Genomic DNA, 21737 nt, shown 5'->3' with positions numbered 1-21737 from the left:
CTCTCAAATCAGCCAAATGGTACCGTTTGTTTAAAAAAAGTTAGGTTTTTGAATGTGTTTCTATAGATATTTCCTTGATTTTTTTAGTTTTATTTACAGTGGAATTTCTTTCATTTTTAAAGAATTATTTGACTGTCATATATTACTAGAAGCAGAAAAAAGGCCTTGACACCGTGTAAGCACTGTTCAGCAATAACTAAACCATTCCTGTGTTATCAGCTCCAAAGTACAGCACCATAGAAGCTACTATGCCAAAACCAGTGCACCTTTCTAGGAAATTATCAGCTTGTAGAACAGTGCTTTTTGGCAGTTCTATTATTCTCTGGTTTTGTTCATCTCTAATGTTAAGGTCAGCTAGAGGAACGGGAACTGTTTTTTTGGATCAGAGTTACTTTAACCTTTTTGCTCTACATTTAAGACACTAAAAATAATGTCAAGAAGAAATTAGTATTAAGATCCATCATTTGTCATTCGATATAGACATTTTTTATAATGGATTAAATTTTTGCCCAGAATTCTACAGTATATGACTGAGGTTATTCCTTTTGTCCTAGTCTTCTTCTGCTGATGCTTTTTCTTCTAATTTATTCCATGTTTCACAAAACTGTCTTGCCAAAATTTAAAAAAAATCTGTTAGGAGTCCTACAGGACGTCCTGAAAGACTTACTCCTGTTGGAGTGGATGATGTCTAATACAGGCAAGCACCACAAAAATTTCATGGAAAAGTAAGGTGAATACTGCAGATAATTGACATAAAACCTTACAGGAGGGTAATGTTGCAAGTGGAATGAAAACCTAGAGTATGTCCATTTGGAAAAGTAAGAGCAATAGAAAACAGTGGACTTGTACCAGCATATAATGAAACTGCAAGTGTTCTTTATAAAATGTGTCCTTTTAAGCAAGCTGCTTGCATTGTGACTTATAACAACTCACGTGTTATCTAGGCTACAGTGCTTGCTTATGGTATAACTCTTCAGCAGTTTGGACATTGTTTTCTCTAGAGCAGAACTGACCTAAATGCGTTACCTGCGTTATTGCAAAGCCACCTGACTGCCCTTTAACCATCTCAGCTCTTTCTTCCATGGTAAACTGAGCATAAATTTGGTGGCATGTATTATTCATAGAGTTTAGGATCATGATTCAAAAATTCCCAAGTTACACGCTAATCTTCTAATACTGTCATACTTTGTGTGACATTGAACAAATCACTTTGTCTGAATGTATAAATGACTTAGAAATATCACTGTTTGTAACAAATGTAAAAATTATTACTGGTCTTAAACTTTAGAATTTTGGGAATGGTATCTTCGTGAGATTTGTGGTTTGTTAGGGATTGTTTCCCCCGCACCCCCTTCTTCTTCATAGGTGGTTAGCTTTTCATTTCACAAGAATCAAGCCATTTTAAAGGTGTTTTTAGGTAATCGAACGCCAAGGTACCTAAATAATAATTTTTTTCCTCTCCACTTATTACAAGTGCTACTATTTGGTATCTGACTTCCTGCAATGTGTTCTTTAGAAAACCACTTCCTAGCTAATATGCTATCAAATGTATGATCCGCTTTTTTTTAAGTGTGAAGAGTCTTATTTGCAATAGAAACAACAAAGCTGAGTTAAAGTTGTGAATGATTGCGGATATTCCCAGTATTTTCAGATTTAAAACCTATGATTATATCAGTGTCGCTTTTTCCTAACAATGTAATTGAATTCACAAATAATAAAACTTTCAGCTATGCATTTTCAAGAATTTAATATTTAGGCAACCAGAGAAAGCATGTGCCACTTCATAAATGGAACAGAACGAACTCCAGTGTTTGAAATATCTTTTTAACATTTTGTTAAAGATAATGGTCTGGTATCAATCTTTTGTTTTTGTTTACCAGTGTTGACTAGTTGCTTCTCTACATGGAGACTTGCAGTCATGCTCTTTATTTTAATAGAGCTTAGTGGTTCTAGGAAGTTTTTTTTTCTACCTGCTTCTGAAACTACTTTTACATTCTTATAGTGTCAACAGTCTACACAAGCTAAATCATTGTGACAGTAATAGAATGAGACTATTGTCCTCCAGAGATCTGTGAAGGTTATTGCTGGTGATCACAACAGGGGGATACTATTACAGGGTTAGCCAGTACAAGCAATTCCTGTTGGTACAAAAATTTACCCTTTGACAATATGGTGCAAATTAAATGTATCTATATATCCAGTGTGTCAGCATATGGAGCCATTCATTATTTATTTGAAAAGTATGAGCTACTGTGTTTTATAAAAACAAATAAAAATTTGATGATGAGTCAAATGTCTGCCTGTAGAACAGATAATCCAAGAGGAATTTTTAACTTGGTTGCCTGTATATGGTGAATCAGGAGGTGAGTATTGACGATAACTGACAGCTGCTTCATTTTACTTACTGTATTTATTAGCTCTACCTTGGAAGTTGCTGCCCCCTTCAGGCACATAAAGCTTCATGTAAATAAATTCTATACAGGGCTCTTGTTTGCTGAAATGGCTTTATTTAGAAATGTATCTGTGGGAACTCAGAACTTGTCAGCTGTCATATTAATACCAAATCTTGGAGAGCCTTAAGGAAATTAATTGAAATATATTAAAATGGAAAACATAAGGTATCGTAGATAAGGAAGCCACAGGCAGAAAATAATCCTTCCTCCTGCCTCTAATCTTGCCTGATACAGGATGTTATAGGCTTTTCCAGTAAGTGTGCATTACATATTGGATTGTTTTCTTTAACACTGGGTTTAGCTTTTGTATAACTTCTGGAACAATAACAACATTTTGAGATGTTATTCAGGAATTTTGAAATTGTGGGTCTTATAAAACTCCTTGCAAAACTTCTAAGGTATTTGAAATGGAATACACTCTTCAGAGAAGCCAAGAATTGTTACAGTGTATGCAAAGGAAAACATTATTCAGTAAACACAATTTGATTTTACTAACAGGTTTCTGTAAAGGCATGTAGTCTGTGTGTCAGCAGTTACAGTCAAGAAATTGGTACTACAAACTAAACTATGATAGACACATGTGGATACATCTGCATGTTTCTGTCATTAGGTAGTCGAATTTATAAGTGCAACAAGTACTGTGGTTTGACTGTAAGAGTCAGATTCTTATACAGCGTGTACTGATTCACATGCTGCAGCCATTACCACCCTGTGGTTCACGTGCTGCTTCCTTCCACTTGAAGGGTTCTGTTGAGGAGGAGGAAAGGGGAGAGTAGAACAATGACTGTCTAATTATTAATGTGCATCCATCTACCTTAGATAGCAAAAGGTGATAACCACTGAAATACTCAGTGTAAAACCCAGAGTGCTAAATGTGACTCAGTCAAGTTTTATCGCAGTTTTGGAGGGTTTCAAGTTTCTTTAGATTTTACTCACTTATGCAGGGAGAAGCAGTAATCTCAGTACTGAGTACCAGTGGTACCACAGTAAGATGCTGTTCTTAATCTGTTGAGAAAATCTCCATGGTGTCTTTTCTTGTGACTTTGATGAGCAATTACTTAAAAAGTTCGTATTGCTCATACCTTTTGGAGCTGTTTGAGTCTCAAATGGTTAGTTCAGATGCAAAATCATGAAGAAATATCATCACACATTTCCACAGGAGCAAAATTTTTTTTCTCGCATAGAGATCCTTTTTATCCTAACCCATCTTTGAGTTTGGAGTGCAAATTGGCAGGTTGGAATTGATGTACACACACATACTCTCACAGAACATCTGTGTAATTTACGTTAAATTCTGGGCTATCTTGTGTGTATTGAAAATATGTGTAACAATAAATTCCCTAACACAGAAACTGGCTTTTAATGAATATTGAAAATTAATTAGATTATTTTTTAAATATGAAAGCAGAAGTTTCACTGGAAAATATCTTGTAAAAATTACCCCAAATATTTGTGTCTGTAGTATGGAGGCAGGAGGAGACCGAACGGATTAACAGAACTCTTACTGGAGCTGAAAGAAAAGCAGCTCTTTGTGGACTTCTGGAACAAGAGGCACAGATGATTGCTTCCGTTGGGAGACACAAACTAAATGCAGATAAGGAGAATCAACAAAAAGCAATACTACAGTTCCTGGATAAGGTCAGTGATATAATTTTAGGCTGAACATATAGAATAACAAAGTACAGGAACAGAAAAGACATTTGCCAACTACCTGCCAAAAGTAACCTTTGTAGTTTTAACAGTTAATCATGTGAATGCTAATGTTACAAATATCCAAATTATCTAGTTGTTCATGTTAAAACACCTCGGTAAATTTCTTTTTCCAAGCTAAAAATATCTTAGCTCTGTGACCGATTTAAGGACTAACAGTGCATCATTAAGACTGTTAACTACCTGTGTCTATGGTGAAACTCACGTGTGTATATATAATATAAAATAATAGCACTGAGTGAATAAATTTTGTATTATGTAATGATTCTTTGTAAAGAAGATTCTGATGGCACTGTGAACAGCATTAAAGGCTCAGATTCTAACAATTCAGAATGGTTAATTTGAGGTTATAAAGCATCATGATATTGCATACCATTCTATATTTTATATTGTGTGCATTACAGTGGTGTAGGCAGTCATGCGTGAAATGATGCTCTTTTCGCATCTGTTTTTGAAACTTTAAAAATCTGCCTATTAGCTTCTCTTTCAAAAATAGTTTCATTAATCAAAACTAATGACTAAGTGATCTTCCCTCTGGTATGGTCTGTTCATTGTTTTTCTATAGTGAAAAGTTTACTGTTGTATTTAAACTTAAATGCAAACATTTAAGCATGTATTTGTAAAATTAAACTTTAACCCTGCAGAATGGATTAATTGTTTCATTTTTTTCCACCTTCCTTAGTTCCTCAGAAATGTTATCCTTCAGGAACTAGATTTGTCACTTATTTCCCCATCGAGCACAGGCCTCTCGTCATCATGTGTCTGTCTTTAAAGAAAGCATTTATTTTGCTTTCACGTTCAGGATAGAAACCCAGAAGAGATTTGACTAAATCTTGTATTGAACTCAATTGTTGATTCACTAGTTTCAGTTGCATTAGACTTTTCACTTGAGATTTTATTCTTGTATAGTCTTGGGGATGAAATTTAATGCAAGTGTTCTTCGGGCTTTCGTCTATAAAACAAAGATGAGAATTCATTCATATACAAAGGTCATTTAGAATGACATTAGATTAAATGTCACCTTAATGTAAAATTTTTAAAAAAGCCTTTTTAGGTAGACATCAGTCCATCCATTCAGAAAAAAAAAAAAAAAAAAAAAAAGTAGTTTATTTTCTGGCTGGTTTTTGTAGTATGTGACAAAATTATGAAAATAAATACTGCAACAGAAATAAGGCTTTTTTTCCTATCTAATTGTTTGGGGTTTTTTTATTTTATTTTGACTATTTCATGCTCAAAAGTAAAAATGGCAGTTCTGTCCAAAAGAAACTTTTTTTCATTCTTTTTTATTATTGAGGTACAGGAACTGGACCATAAAAAGTGATTTCATAAAATCTATCACCTTTCTGGATTATGAACAAATTACTTATCTGAAATGTTGGTGGAATTGTTACCAAGTTTATTGCTGTGATATGATTGTGGTCTCTGTTGCTGCTTTCAAGAGTGCAAAAAAGGCCAAAACTAAATATAAATAGGAATGGTATCAAAACCTTGAATCATTTCTATGTTAAACATTTGCTTCTACTATTTACAATCTTTTCTGTTATCTTCTCAGAAAAAGAAGCCTGGAGCAGTCAAAGCAAATATATTTCTCTTTTAACTGAGTCTCTCTTTTCCCTTTAAGGACTGCTTTCCAATGTGCTACCCTATATAGATTATTTCCTGTATATATTGTCACAAGTTGTACAGTTTTCTTACATCTAGGAATCAGAAGCAAAATGTTCTTCAGTACCAGAATTCTTAGTGACAATTGATGTTTGGAGATTCAGGAGACACAAGAGACGAGATATTTTCTCTTTTCAAACAGTGGATGTGTTTCTGAAGCATTTACTACTAATTTATTTATTCAGATTTTAAATCTTTAAATTATTTTTTCATTAAAGAGACTGGTTTCTTTTTAATATGGAAATCTAGTGAGTTTCTGAACTACAGCAACTTTTTATTTTCATGGGTTTTTATCATGTCAGCTATAGGGTTTTGAGTGTTCTAAAATTTTGCCGTAGATAACAGCCTAACTCAGAGGTAAAGAAAGTAACAATTTCTGCATTTCTTAAAAAATAAAAGAAATAAAAATACTTTTGGAAATCTCAAAATTAAATTGATGGGTGTTATGACTGTAACAGTGCAATTTAAACACTGTGTTAGTATGAGATTTATTGTTGGAATGCTAGATTATACATTATTCAGTTACTTCTTAAACTTTGAGCTGATGGTGTTAATCTGGAAATTTGCCAGTTAATATTCAGGTAACACCTTTCATATCTGATGACTGCAAGCATTTCACTTTGCTGTAATAGCCAATGAGATATGAAACTTGTTTCTCCATGGAAACCTTTGTTCCTTTCTTTGCTACTTTAAGCATGTACTTTGTCATGCATGTGCACTTTTACAATGGTTGCTACTGGTTGTGTGTGCACTACATTCTAGGGGATTCTTTTTTATGCTGAGCTAATTCTTCTTCAGCATTTGTATTTTGAAGAGGAAGTACCTGATTAAGCTTTTATACAGCAATCATATATTTTTAAAGTAACTTATGTAAATTTTAACTATCGCTCAGTTCATACCTTTTATGCTTTGTGCTATTTCTGCATACATCTTATTGATTTTTTTTTTTTTTTTACTTACCTTTTTCTCTCTGTATCTGTGGTGATATGTTTCTCTCCTCAGGCGCTTTTTTCTGTTTTCATGCATTGGCAAGCAGAGTGCAGTTAAAGTAGTCTTGTTCTCTGAAGTAATAGAGATAACAGGTTTATTCAAAATTCTGCAGCACTGCCAGCAGTCTAAAAGACAAGAAAAAGCTGGCAAAAAATCTGAAAGTTTTAGTTTTCTTGCAGCAATCTTGAATACATGAAAACAGTCCTGAAATCAGAGAGCTTGTAACTCTTTCTGAAATATTGGAAATCTTCATATTGATGAGACCTCTGTACTGTATTTCTTTTTTTCCCCAGTAAAAAGCTGCGTTATTTTTTTTCTCTTAAATTATCATATTTTATATAATAACCAGTTATGATGAGATAGTAAGAAGTTACAGAAGTTTTGATAATTTAGACATTATCATGATATAGTTGGTCTGTGTTAAGGGTCATTTGCAGCTAATATATGCTAGCTCATATATGGGTTGTTGCAATTTTATCAGAAGAACCTAGTTTTAATAACCATTTCCAAGGTTAAACTCTGCCCATTAACTCTCCCTAGCATAAGCAAATGACCTTTCTGTCTTCTTATATTTGGCTGAAGAGGATCAAATGTAGGTACTGAATTAAATACTTTGTGGAAACCAGTGATTTTTGCCAGTCTGCCATACAAAGGAATTACAGCATGATAGTTTCTAAGTTGGTGGGGGGGTTTTGTGTGGGTTTTTTTTTTACTTTTTTTTTCTTTTCTTTTTCTTTTTTTTGTTTTTTTCCCCCCCAGGGTAAGGAGAATGGGGGTGTTAGTTTGCTTGGGTTGTTTTGTTTTGTTTTGTTGGGTTGGGTTTTTTTAGAATTTCTAGTACTGTACAAAGAGTAAAACGAAGTCATGAAGCTACAGTAGAATGCTCTCTTTTTAGGACAGAGAAAATTGCCTCTTTCTAGTTTTGCAGAAGTTCAAAGATTTCACTAAGGAATTAAGAGTTTTATTTTTTACTGATGTCTGGTTTTGCTGTTGCATTTCTTAACCAGTTTTAGCTCTAAATTGTGACTTCTGATTAACAATATCTCCTTTAATTAGAGTTCTACCCCCACTGATAATATAAGTAAATGTCAGTTATTCAGTGTTAAATCCTTTTTTCAATTATTTTGTCTTTCTTTTGCTTACCTAACTTTAGAATTTATTTATTTTAAAATTGAGGAAATCTCTATTTTGATTGTGGCGGTGACTAATCATATCTGTTCTATCTAATACTCTTGGTATTTTTATGACTTATCACCATGGCAAACCTGTATATTTGGTCAAAATAATGATTATGTCAATGCTGGGGTTATATCCAGAAAACTACTACATGTGTGAATGCTACATGAAACGTTGCAGAAGTTAACTCGCACTGAGACTGCAAAGTGAAGCTCACAAGTGTTTATGAACACTCAGGTTCCAAATACAGTGAAAGAGAATAATTAATTCTCAGAATGATGTTCCAAACAGCTGTCCAAATTAAGGAAAGGGAGTGGAATTAGGTAATGATGGGGTTTTGAATACCACATTTCTATTGGATTTGGATACCTCCCTCCCTATGTGACAGTGTAGTCTGCAACCAAACCCCATCCTCACGAAAGAGGAGAACGGCTGGACTTTTCAAACCAAATGGGACAGCCGACAGCGTGTAACTTCTCACTGTTTATAGAAGTTAAAGATGCTCAGAGAGACAATTGAAGTAGTAGGCATATGGTATGTGGTTAAGTTAGCAAAGCAGCAGCTAGGTAAAGTACCCAATAAGCTGGAAACTCATACTTTGCCTTAGTCAGCTTTAACAAAGCCTATGCCTCCTGTCCATCTGTATAGCTAGCATAAATAGAGCGATTCCCTGGAGACATTTTGTACTGCAGTAGAATCTGAGGGCTTAAATTTGCAATCTTTACAGTCAACAGTCCCATTGATTTTTACTGATAGTTTCGAGGGATTTATGACTGTAAGATGAAATACAGAGCAAATGTGTTCTAACACTACTGTCAGTAAATTTGCTTTAAAGGAGTAGAGGATGTCGCTGTAGGAGAATATTATTTACTTTCAATATACTGTAAGTCAAGATTTTCATGACCTGCAACTTTAAACAAAACGTGCAATTGAATACTTGCTGTGGCGGAAGAGGTACTGCCTAAATACTGACAATACAATCAGCCCTTTGTATTAGTCAAGCGTAATGTTAAGTCCCTATTTGCTCTGGTGAAACTTGGATGTAACATAATGCTCTTGTTCAGCTGGTGATCAGGTTATAATAGCTGAGTTATACAATTTTTTTTTCTGAAGTGTGCACAACCTAAGAGATGGAAAGCATATGATGGAAAAACCACTGAAATGGATACACAGGACACACTCCGTGCCAGAGAACTATTGGAAATCTACTGCAGCATTAGGATGAATGACATCCCAAAAGATGAGAGAGTAGATGTGCTGTTAACACTCAGATGTACAGTGAAGGTACGTTTTATTTTTGTATTTATGTTTAGCTTGAAGCTGTACTTCCCAAAGATACAGTCACTTAATTATGTTGACACATAAGCAATGATTCTCTTGGCAGACAGGTGCCAGGATGATCAGCTGGCAGCAAGAGAAAACCTAGTGTACCACCTGGTATGAGAGTGTAATTTACATTCTCAATATACTCTTAAATTCTTATTTCACTTTGTGATGTGCATATTTTTCAAGTTGTGTTAGGATTTTAACCCCACGGTTTCAGATATATATATATATATTTGTATATTAGTACATAATACACGTTTAATACAAAGTTTAGCTTAATGTTTATAACAACTTGATGAAAACCATGGCAGAGATGTAAGTGACTATTACTAGTTTTTCCTCAGTTCTTTGACATGTCTGTTTAGAACCTTATTTCTCTGTCTGTTTGGGTTATGAGTTTTATGAGTGGCAAATACTGTGGGGTTTTTTTTATCTTTGCCTCTCGCTCCCCACCCCCTCTGCTGCTGCCAGTGTTCCCAGTGAATTAGGAGCTGGTTATATTTCCTTTAGTCTTTCATATTGGTTTTATTTATTTACTGACATACAAAAAGAATAATGTGAGTTTCAAGGTGCTTTCAAGATGATGTTGTTGTCAAACCAGAACAGAATGCTGCTTCCTGGTCTTATGAAAATGAACATCTTGCTGTTGGGTCGTACCAGAATGTGATCTAAAGCCAGTATAGCATCGGGAGCACTGCTGGTTTATGATCTCCTGCCTGGCTTAATACAAGTTAATATTGGTGTAGTGAACAAAACCTAGGATTTCTGTAAATTAACACTCTATTTTAGGTGAGAAAACATTGAACTCGTTCACTTCTTATCTGTCTCTGGAGAATCTCGTGCTAAGCTTTTGAAATATCGAAATGACTAATTTCCAAGCAATCTCAAGTCCCCCATGCCTTTTGTGTGGTGAGATTTTTTGTTTGTTGTGTTTTGTTTTGTTGGGGTTTTTTAACCCTTTACTGTGTAAATACATTAAACCTCCTATCACATACCCAAAGGAAGCTTCTTAGGGAGATATTTCTTGGGCCTTTTGGAGACTGAAAATTTTGCTTAAGCCTGCGCTTAGCATTTTTTAATGCCTCCAGGATTACATTTCCTCACAGCTTTGGTATATATAAAGGCCCCTCAAAGCAGAATCTGTAAGCATTCTCGGTTTTGTAGTTCTTTACATTAGTTTTCTTAGAGATTGTTTTCCTAAGACACTAAGGGATTCTTCTATGAACATGAGCTCATGTGAACATACAGAGGTATGAATGATGATTGGCATAGTATCCACAGTTCACTTTCATATCTGCATTAGAATTATTTTGTTTGTTTGCTTCCTTATTGTTGAGTTTGTTTGCCTTTGTGTTTTCTTTCAGGAACATGAATGTAAATTAACACAGGAAATAGTGGAATTAATTGACAGGGAAGTTGATCTTATGCTGCGAGAGGTGAAAGAATGCAACTTAGAAGGACTGAGGAAAAGAATTTGTACATTATTTCTTCAGTATATTAAAACTCCAAAGTTTAACCCTGAAGTTGCTAGGGTACTTAAGGTATTATTCCTATTTTGCAGGCTGATGTAGTGGCCATCAAACTAAGGATGGCGGAGAAAAGGAATGGAAAACAATGAAAGCTTTTTTATTTTACGTTTTGCTGTGGAATTGCTGGAGGATTTCCATATGAAAAATTAAATGCAGAAGAAGTAGTTTCTGTTTTCTCAGTGTTGTCATCTTTCCAGAATGGCTAACCATCTGCATGCGTAAAAGCACCTGCAAGAGCACTGGAGCATGGTGTCTTGGATCTTCATATAGCTTAAAAATTAATTTTCTGATTTATAGAACTGTTTTTAACAAGTACAGTAAGAAAATACAATGACTTTTGGTCTTTTGTTTTTAGAAAAACAATGCTTATTGGGTATTTAAAAATAAATATTACTAGCTTTTACATATTGGAATATTTGCATGAATATATGTAAAAGGTATTCTCACAGACTTTGGGTGACACACAAGTAATACAAAGATACTTTGTGGTAGATTAACTTTTTTTAAAAAAAATCTTTTAGGTTCCACCTGATCCCTTAAAGCTTTATAAAAATGTTACATTCTGTCGTCGTTGTGAAAATTACTTGCCAACTACTGAGTTTCCTGTTCCTGCTAATTCCCACACCACTGGCAGATGTCGCTTATGTTGCAAGCTTGATAATGAGACACGGCGACGAGAAGCGGTTTTGAAGTACAAAGTTATACTAGAAAATCTCAGGAAGTCTGAAGCTGATTATCAGGATGATGCTAAAATTGTTTTCTTAGTTCAGGTACTGTCTGAAAGAGCATTTCTAATAATGGAAAACAATGCCTTTGACTATAGTTTTTCCTTGAATTTGTCTATGTTGATGACAGGTTGAGAAATAGGCTAAAAGCTACAAATACTTCTTCCTGTGATATGGGACATTCAATACCATAAAGAAGCAGCACTGAAGCCTTGAAGTATAGCTGTACTCAGAAGTGGTTACAAGCTGTACATTAAAAGAAGGTAGAAGTCTAGCTGACAGATCAAAGAATCAGATGATACAAATTTTCCTTCTGGTTCTGCTATGGCAGTCCTGTTGCTTAAAGATACTAGAATCATCTGTAAAGAAACAATAATGGTTTTGTAACTATAATATGGTTCAACACATAAAGCATTTTGAGTCCCATTATTTGGACTGTTTTAGCAGTACAACTAAACTGTTTTGTGTTCTCAGAAGGGAAAAAAATTAAAGCAACTGAGGTTTTGACATTCCTGTTCTATGTCAGTAGAATATCTGTATAGTTGGAAGTTTGATGTTTTGTATTTCTTAGGAGAGGGATTCATTACATATTTTAATTTTCTAAATTTTTTACCATTATCAATGATCAGCTGTAATCTTCCACAATATTACTAAGTAGCTAATGTTTCTTAATATTCATCACTGGAAAACTTAGTTAAAACAACTTCTTGCCTCTGTGTTCAGCAAATTCTCTCTTTTGGTTGTTATTGCTTATTTTGTCAACAAAAGAATTTGACATCCAGTATCCACTGGGAAAGTTTTAAATATGAGGTAATTGCAAAGTGTTATTCATTGAAAATATTGAACAGCAGAAATTTATTTGAACTTTCTGAGATTTAGTAACAAAAATCTCTAAAGCATCAACACTCATAGAATAGTTTTTAAACCATTTTTAGCCACTCTGTGTTTTAGCACTTTGCCAATGGGACCTGCTAAAAGGAAGACTGGAATTTGTTAATTACCATGCTTGCGTTAAGACATACTATCAAAGAACCTAGATTTTGTAGATGATGTTCATCCATACTGGTTTTCACTTAAGCTGAAAAGTTTTTTGTCTGTGTCTAACTTTGTTTATCTTAATATGGACCTCAGTCCCATTACATAATTTGTGATAGCTGGTGGCCTTTGATGCACTGAAACATGACTGCTTCTTAGCTGATTACATCAAAAGCCCTCATCTGCAGTTCTGTTTGTGGTTGTACCACTGCAACATCTCTAGACACTGTGTCATTTTCATCCAAATTAACTTCTTTTCTTTAGAGTTGTAAATATCTAAACAACAGAGATTTATATTTTAAATGACTAACTTCCTTGGCTTTTTTCCTAACACTTCCTTAACTTACTAATTTTTTTCTGAGCAACTTGCTTTTTTCCCCTTCCCCTCGCAACAACTGTCTGTCCCTTTCTGTGCTTTATATCCAGAATACAGCTCTGAGGCATCTAGAAATAACCTGGGCACAACTAAGTCTTTTGCAGCAGCTGTGACAGCTTCATTGATTGCCCAGTGCAGTTCCATTACTGGCTCTGTTTGTACTGTCTGTGGATAGATGCAAGACTTTTGTGATAAGATTAAAAGGTTGTTCTTTAGATCTCTTGCATACCGATTCTAACTGTGTTTGGGTTGACCACCTATGTGAGTGCTGCTAAGGTTTAAAAGGCAAAAAGCAGTTGCTGAGAGTTATGGTAGCTCCAGTAAGTTCCTCTTATTGCAGCTAAAAACCTTTTTCATCTAAAAATGAACTAGTTCAGCAAATATGTTGAGTCCTGAGGCTGCCTTTCATTCTTTCAGGGGGGTTTAACTGTGCCATGCTCCTTAGAATCGATGGTACATGCTATGGCTTTGATTTTTCTTGATGAACAACATCCTAATGCAATGCTGTTTTCATTTTAAGTTACAAATGCACTTAACTCCTCTGTTGGTTTGCCGCCTGCCCTTGTTTCTCAGTCTCACCTGCTGAGCATCTAATGATACTTGCTCCTAGCCTGCCAGATGACAATACTTGAAGGCTGTTTCTGTTCCTTGTGAACACAGAGCAAATGGGGGGGTGGGAGGGAGCATAATTTAAAATTAATTAACTGTACAATTTCACAGCAAAGTGCATGCCTACCTTTGGAAAGTCTGGGAGAAGTTTCTTAAATCACAGTCTTCCCCATGACCTGAGAAGTATAACCTGGAACAAGCTTTTGCCTACTTTTCAGGCAAAAAAATTATAATTGTTATCCAGGAAAAAGGAAGAGTCAGCTTATGGATCTCTTTTACATAAACTCTTATATGCCTTAGTATGGATTTTTGCAAGTTTTGGTAACTTCTGAGATGTGTAGCTTAGCACAAAAATAGTAGTACTTGCTAAGATGTCTGCTTGCAAATTTCTGGCTTATTAGAAGATACAGTAGTTATTTGAAATTTCTAAAATTTGAAAGTCCACATGTCAACAGCACAGTGAGGCAAAGAAAGCAAAGCAGGCAGTGATTTGGGGTCTCTCACAGGCAGGAGTTTTTCTTGTCCTAATTTCCCACGTTTTCCAGACCAGATTATTCTGATTATATGTAAACTGTAAGCAGTTTAGTAGTGTAAACAACTCATTTATTGAATAACATTAATTCTGAATCCAAGAATGAAATGGGAAAGTCATCTCAGTAATGATAGAGATGGATTTTTGTTATTAACAAAAAATGTCTGAACAGGCTTAGGCGTACTATATGAGGAAAAGCATTAAATTTAAGAAGCTTTGTTAGAGCAGTTAAGCAATCAGGCTGTCAATGGAAGATGCAAATTGCCATTGGCAGAGACAATCAAAGTAAGGATGTAATATTTTAGAGATGATACAAGAAAAATGCGGTTAATTGCCACACCACACAAAAAGAGAATGTGTATGTCTAGACGTTCTTTAACCAAGTGATGCGTTGACATGCATAGAAAAAATATTTACTCAAAGCTTTATTTGGATTCTTATATGGCTACAGTGCTTTTGTTGTAGAATTAAACATGTTTCTTCCTTCTTAACCCCATTTTCCATCTCAGCATCAAGATCTGAAGTACATGATTGAGAACATATGGGGTTATCAGTCAGCTCTCAGTGCCCGCAGTGACCTCTGTGACTTGGTTATGATCAGATGGGATAAGCAGCATGAGTGGTCTCCATGGAACACGATTCTTCTCACTAAAGATGAGGCAGATGCACATCTTAAGCTGTGTAACCTTCAGAAGGTAAAATTTGGTGGGCATAATTTATTACAATGTTTATGTTATGTTTTAATAGAATCCTGTGACTAATGATGCTTGGTGAAATTTGGTCCTTACATTCATCCATGTTGAATTGGCCTATTGTGACTATTTAAATGATTGCATCTTTACTACTAAATAAAACGGGCACTAGTCCAGAGGGCAGCTGGCATCCATGTACCTGAACTCTGTCCTGCCCTGATTCTCCCTCCTGAAATGCAAGAAGCTAAGTGGCCTCATCTATGCTGCCTGCTGAGGACAGTGCCATGCCTGTCCTCTTTCCTCTGCTGAGATCAGACAAGAGCTGACCTGGATGGAAAACCTACTGAAGACTAGCGATGAATACCATGACAATTGTACTTTTGCACATTCTGACCTCATTTGTTTCCGACCCTATACATTTCTCAGGAAACAACAGAATGGCTTTACCTAGAACTTCACCATTTGTCATCATCAAATTCATCTCAGTTTACTTTCTTACACAGATGTCATCTAAGTACCCCTGACAATGTAATCTTATAGTTTGTAATTAAGCAATAACAACATAATTGCTGTTCTGAGTTACAAAACTTAAGAATTTGTCGAGGTCGTCATTGAAACTGTGTATTCTTACACCACTCTCCCCAAATCCTGTATCTAAACATGGCAGTCTGATAAATATTTCACTTCACTAGACATCATATAGTAAAATAGTTTTCTAAGGCATGGAAGAATCCTGTGAGCTTTGTTTGTCCTGCAGTTAGTAATGGATTATTAAGCTTTTCACCTCTAGGTTATTGATTTATGCAAGTAGTGATCTGAGGTCGTTGTATAGTGTCCTTTTGTTCAGTGTATTAATTAAATTTCTAACACAGTATGTGTGCATCACAAATGCAACTTCAGCTGTTGCACATTGCCCTTGTTTTTGGAAGTCTTAAGAGTAGGTGATAACTAAATTGACAGAGCAAATGAGTAGCTGTCTTGGTGAAAGGTTTGCTTTGGGAACGAAGTATATCAGTCACGAAATTCTAAAAGTAAAGAGAATTCTGCCATCCGTTAGATTTTTTTGTGTGTGCGCGCCCAACTTGTGTCTTCAAGCAGACACATGTTTATATGAGCATTAGCTTTAAAAGGTAAAATCAGTTTCAAGCTGGAAATTCCTTTATTGACTTCTCTGTCTCACTTTCAGTCAACAAGATTGTTCAAGTAGCCTGAATCTAGCAATGCTTCTCTGCATCCAAAAATGCTGCTAGCATTATGGCAGGCAAAGATTCTGATTATGCACTTCTCTGGTTTGACTTCGTAAGTCTAGATGTCATAGTTGAAGAGATGCCATTAACTTGATTAAGTCCAGAGCTTCAGTGGAGGTCGGAGTTAGGCCATATTAGCACCAAGTAAGGTATGCAAGCCTACCTAAAGATCATAGAATATGTTCATTTAGCTCTTGCTACAAAAATAAAAGTGGATCAGCTATAGCGAGGAGTCACCTTTCTTCACTGGTAATGGCCAAAGCTTTGTTTTGAAAAACAAAGAGTGTGAAATAAGGAAAATGAGGCAAAGTTAGAATATCGTAAGTTGGATTATTGTTTCTCATTCACTGAAACAACAACAAAAAAAAGCCCATCAAGCGCTTTCTTTAAGCAGTTATTCATAATGATGACTATAGCAATAGCAAAGGGTTTTTTCAGCTAAATATTCTGGTTACTTATTATCTGAACTGTTACAAATCACTAGAAATTTAGGAAAATGTCACCACTGAATGCAAAACCTGACTGAAATGCTGCAAAATGCTTGCTGCCGTGATTATTTGTAAATAGTCACCGATTCTTATGAAGAAAATTTCCTGTAGTCATCACCTTGCAAATGTTGACATTTAAGCATTGGCTTTTTTGATTTTCAAAGGTAAGTGCAAATGTTATTACCTGGAAAGAAATAAGTTTTATCTTGAATGTATAAAAAAATGCCAGAAGTTTTTCTGTTTTTAAAAAGTGACTAATATTTCACCATAAATGTTTAGGAATTTTCACTATTGAGCCATAAGGTAGCAGTATAGAACTACAAAGTATTTCATTATGTATCATATGCAAATAAATTATCTGGCTTAGTTTATTTAAATGGTCACTATTTATACTGTGTAAAATATGAAGCAACATGTAAATTGCTAGATATTTTAATTGTCTTTAATGGGATTTGGATTTTTTTTTTCTTTTCAGGCTTATGAAGCAGCATTTATTCACAGAATAAAACATAAGCATATCCAGGCAAAAAACTACTTTGCTCAGATTCCAGCGATGGCATCATTTTTGTATAGAAGTGACAAACTGGCTAATGCAAATGATTTTTTTATGACTACATCTATTCCTACTGGTACAAAACCATAATTCTTAGGTGAGGTTAACTGAAGTTAGAGAAGTTAATTGAATTATTGATTAATACAATACAATTTCCTGGTCTTAAAGAAATGTACTTTTACATCAATACCTTAATTGTATTACAGAGATCAAAATAAACTTCTGAGGATAAAAAAATTTGATCTTGACCAGTCAATGTAAATGCATTTCATGCTTTGTAACCTCATTATTTAAAAAGTAGATTGTTAATGAACTTTGTAAATTCTATATTTTTTAAAGCAATGACTAATTTTTTGTGTATGCCTGTGTTGCATGTAAGATTCTATCTGTAGTGTAATATTTCTGTTGGGGGAATTTAGCTAATTCTTTGTGACCTTTTAACCAGAAAAATAATACTATAAACATTGTATTAAATTTATTTTTCTCGTCTTAGCATATAAGGCTGAAAACCTCTTGAACCATAATTTGCAATGGAACAACAGAATTTATACGCCCTTCCAAATATAGCTGATTTGCCTTGCAAACATTTGTGCAAAATACCTTAACTTTTTATCGTTCATCTTGATGGTCATAAGGGAATGGCCACCATCTAATTATTGTATCCAAGATCTTGAGATTACTGTGAATGAAGCTTATAATTTGAGATACACTATCCAGGCTGTTTGGAGCATGTTCATTTTTCGAGGTGCTTTAAAGTAGGGGTCAATTCTCTCTGTGAACTTTAGTTATGTTTATGTTTTATTATAGTTACAGAGAAAGACATGATATGGTGTACATTCAATGATGTCCTACAGAACATTGCAAAGTTCTGCTTGATAACGCTATTCTAGATGGGATTTTGACCCAGGACAAAGCCTTTTTCTCTGACAAAACTGTCTAGGAAAAAGCAGTAGCATTTACAAACAGAAATAAGCACATATTTTGCAGCAAAGACCTGAAAACTGGATTGATTCCCTCAACAGAACACAAACTACAGGACCAGTACTTGACTGAGCAGTACATTCTAACATCAGTGGAGTCTTTCCACTGATTTTACCACTAAATTCAGATTCTGTATTTTAATTCAGTACTGAACTAATTGTAGAACTGCAGCACAAGCGTTCTGGTTGACTGTTGTGCTTTCCAGGATCTGAGCCTTAAGATAGGAATGGCTACTAAGATTGGTCTTCTTCCAGAGTGGTGAAAGGATTTTTGAAGAAAATTATTGTTCTTGGCCACCTGGGCACCCTGCTGGCTCATGTTCGGCCGGCTGTCAACCAGCACCCCCAGGTCCTTTTCCTCCAGGCACTTTCCAGCCACTCTGCCCCAAGCCTGTAGCGCTGCGTGGGGTTGGTGTGACCCAAGTGCAGGACCCGGCACTGAGCCTTGTTGAACCTCATACAATTGGCCTCAATCCATCAGTCCAGCCTGTCCAGATCTCTCTGCAGAGCTTTCCTGCCCTCCAGCAGATTGATACTTGTGTCCCGCTCCCCAACTTGGTGTCATCCATAAATTCACTGAGTGTGCATTCGATCCCCTTGTCCAGACCATGGATAAAGATACCGAACAGAACTGGCCCCAGTATTTCCACAGCCTCTTCCACTATTCAGGTTGTCTTGTCATAGGGAGGAACGTGCAGAATGACAGAATAATACTGGTTTGAAGGGATGTCAGAAATCCACCTCCTACTCAAAGCACAGTCAGCCATAAGGTCAGACTGAATTGCCCAAGGCCTTAACCATTCAGGTCTTGAAAACCTTCAAGGATGGAGAATGCATAACCTCTAGCAGCCAGATGTTCACATTTTTTTCTGAAGCTTTCTTTTCCCCAGGCTACACAAGCCCAGTTCCCTCAGCCTCTCTTCACGAGTCAGGTGCCTCTGCTCCCTGAGCTTCTTGGTGGACCTCCATTGAACTTGCTTCAGTTTATCAACGCCTTCCTTGGTCTGAGGGGCCCAAAACTTGACACAGTATTACAGATTTATGCTTGCAGAGTTCTAGAATCTATATTCCATTCAGTATTCTCAATCAAACTAGTGTTTTGGTCTGCTAGAGAAATGCTCACACACACAAATTTTTTGGTTGATACAGAAGTCTGTAAGGTAGTCCCTGATAATGGCAGTGCCGTTTAATCATGCTGTGAAAGCTCTTGTCTAAATAGTTAAAAATTTGTGTTGCAATTATGATGAATTGGATACTTGACTAATATTTGGGACGTGGCTGTACACAAAAGAAAATACAAGCTGTATAAAGTGAAAATTAATGTCTTCCTTCAAGTTAGTGTCCAAAAATGGCTGTTAAAAATATAGAAATTGAATGTTTCGGAGGACATGATGCAATGAAAAAGAGTTGTTGAAAAATGGAAAAAATATTTTCAATATTTTGCATATATAATTGAATCCTTTTGTTAGGGCAAAGCCAACATAATTCAGAAATAGGATAAGATTTTTTTTTTAAATCTAGCATAATTGAAATCAGTTTAAAATTCTTCATGTTACTTTTCTGTAATTGCTACATCATAAATGTTTTGTTGATATTACTGAATATAAAATCAATTAGGTTTTACTCGGTTTTGGGCATAGAGTTTATAGTTGTATTATGTTTTGAAAAAGTATGAATTTAAAACTTTTCTCTAATAGTTACTGTGTTGCTTCACCTGTTTGTGTAGCTTACAAATGATATTAAAAAAGGTACTGGACAAGTATGAAGAATGAAAACATTCTCTGTATCAGACAGTGGTGAATACTGGAAAAGCTGACTGAAAAGATCAGTCATTAAAGGTACTGTATTTCTAGGAGAAGTCACTGCATTTTATCAGGAGAAGAAAACTTCAGATAACGGGTCAGATCTGCCAGTTTCTATTAGAACTGAGTAAATTCTTTAAAAGCACAGCTCATCATCTTTGCTTGAATTCCAGGGAGTTACTCAGAAGATGGTTTTGGAATCTGTTGGTAAAAAAGCCTCTGACTTGGAGCCTAAATCTTTCCAGGATAAGGAGAGCAAATGGTTGCAAAGTGTCAGTGCCTCTTCAAAGAATAGACTGTAAGGTGAAATTCTAACCTTGCCTCTTCGTTTCTGAAAGTGGCTAAAAGAACAGGCTTATAGAGTCTCTTCAATTGTAGCTTAGAGGTTGAGACCCATGAGGAGCCCACACACCTAAAACACTGGTGATAAACGCTGGGTTTGCCTCAGTTCTTTCCCAGATGTAGATACTTACTACCCAGGAAAAGGGAATTGGTCTGTATGGCTTGTATTTCTCCTTCTGCACTAGCACAGACACATGGCCAGTTAACACCTGCAGCTTACCTCACAGGACTCTTTTTTTTTTTTTTTTTTTTTTTTTTGAGCAGGACCCTTCAAACATGAAGCAAAATTTGCCTTCTACCCACCTTCAATACCACTGGTAATCTATTTCCAGAAGGAAGAGTTCTGGCTTTCTTCCCACATCCACAAGCGGTTAATATGTTAATTTTGCAAAGAAGCACACACATGTTGCCTCCCCACTCCCAAGAGGAAAGCCCATGCTTTTTCCAGGATGTGAATTTCTCTATTTCTGTCTCAAAAGAAGAAGAATTCAGAGTAATTTCTCCCTCCACCTCCTTGCCCCAAAAAGTTGTCGCAATGAACAAAGCGTTAATTCCCTTCTTAGGTAATAAAATGTTTGTTAAAAGTGATAATAAATTATTATAAATTACATATGTGAGGTAGAAAAGTAGTTATTGACCAGTATTGGGCACATGGAAAATACTTTTTGGATAGGAAATGATACTAATAGTAATCGGGATTAAAAAAAACTAACAAAACAACAACCATCCAAATCTTGGATTTTTTATTTTTTAATTTTTTTTAAGAACTTAAATTTAAATGTCTATTTGAGCTGGAGGAAGAGGTTCTTTAATATGCTACTGTAGTACCATGTTAGCTCCCAAACCTATTGCTTAAGGATCAAATTTGCATGCAAAATGGATGGCACTTATCACCTATCTATAGATAGTTCTTCTTCCTTATCTTGCACTATAAATTGTCCCTGTTACAACAGTCATCCCTTTTAACCTGATTTACAGTCCTAAATTTACCATCATCCCACACAAGTCTGGCATTCACACTTGCTTTTTTTCAATTTTTTTTTTACATCAAGAATGTAGAATTCTGAAGTTGAGATTTTTTTTTTTTTTTTTTAAGAAAAGGATTCATAAGCCAAAGAAATTAAGCCTCTACCATCTTGGTCTTTTCTCTTCAGTTCTTTATGAGTCCTATATTTCAGCCTTGACAGGATAAGAAATATGTAGGATATGTGATAGGAATACAATTGTAAAAGAAACCATGTATAAATCCAGAGAAATGAGTAGGAGTAGAATGCAAATACATGGTATGTCAATATTATAGCTTCGCTTAATAAAGTTATTTCAGATAAGTGGAGATACATGGTAACAGGGGTATTTTTTCTTCTTGCAGTTTCATAATGATTTCACAGTAGCCTGAGTTTCAGTATTTTGAGTATGTGTTGGATTTAAAAAAATATACAAGCAGTCGCAAAGCTGGACTGAAGATCACCTATGGGTGTTCAAGGAAAAAGCCCTATGGAAAATGCAACAG

General features: G+C 35.4%; 1 protein-coding gene across 4 annotated transcripts in view; it reads left to right on the top strand.

Annotated features, from left to right (window-relative positions):
- Window positions 1-20429, top strand: part of IQUB (IQ motif and ubiquitin domain containing) — a 28804-nt gene extending 8375 nt beyond the window's left edge. For 3 of the 4 annotated variants that reach the window (XM_055711731.1, XM_055711733.1, XM_055711730.1), the window contains 6 exons: window positions 3916-4091; window positions 9105-9275; window positions 10682-10858; window positions 11368-11616; window positions 14633-14818; window positions 17026-20429. In XM_055711731.1, the coding sequence (XP_055567706.1) occupies window positions 3916-4091; window positions 9105-9275; window positions 10682-10858; window positions 11368-11616; window positions 14633-14818; window positions 17026-17193 (1127 nt within the window). In that variant the 3' untranslated portion in view covers window positions 17194-20429. The remainder of the gene's footprint in view (window positions 1-3915; window positions 4092-9104; window positions 9276-10681; window positions 10859-11367; window positions 11617-14632; window positions 14819-17025) is intronic. The other variant, XM_055711734.1, reaches the window with a different exon arrangement.
- Window positions 20430-21737: the final 1308 nt, after the last annotated feature.

The sequence above is a fragment of the Falco cherrug genome, chromosome 5 (genome assembly GCF_023634085.1).
Source record: "Falco cherrug isolate bFalChe1 chromosome 5, bFalChe1.pri, whole genome shotgun sequence".
In the NCBI taxonomy this organism is placed as follows: domain Eukaryota; kingdom Metazoa; phylum Chordata; class Aves; order Falconiformes; family Falconidae; genus Falco; species Falco cherrug.
Note: the sequence above shows the minus strand (reverse complement) of the source record. Positions and strands in the feature narration are given on the sequence as shown.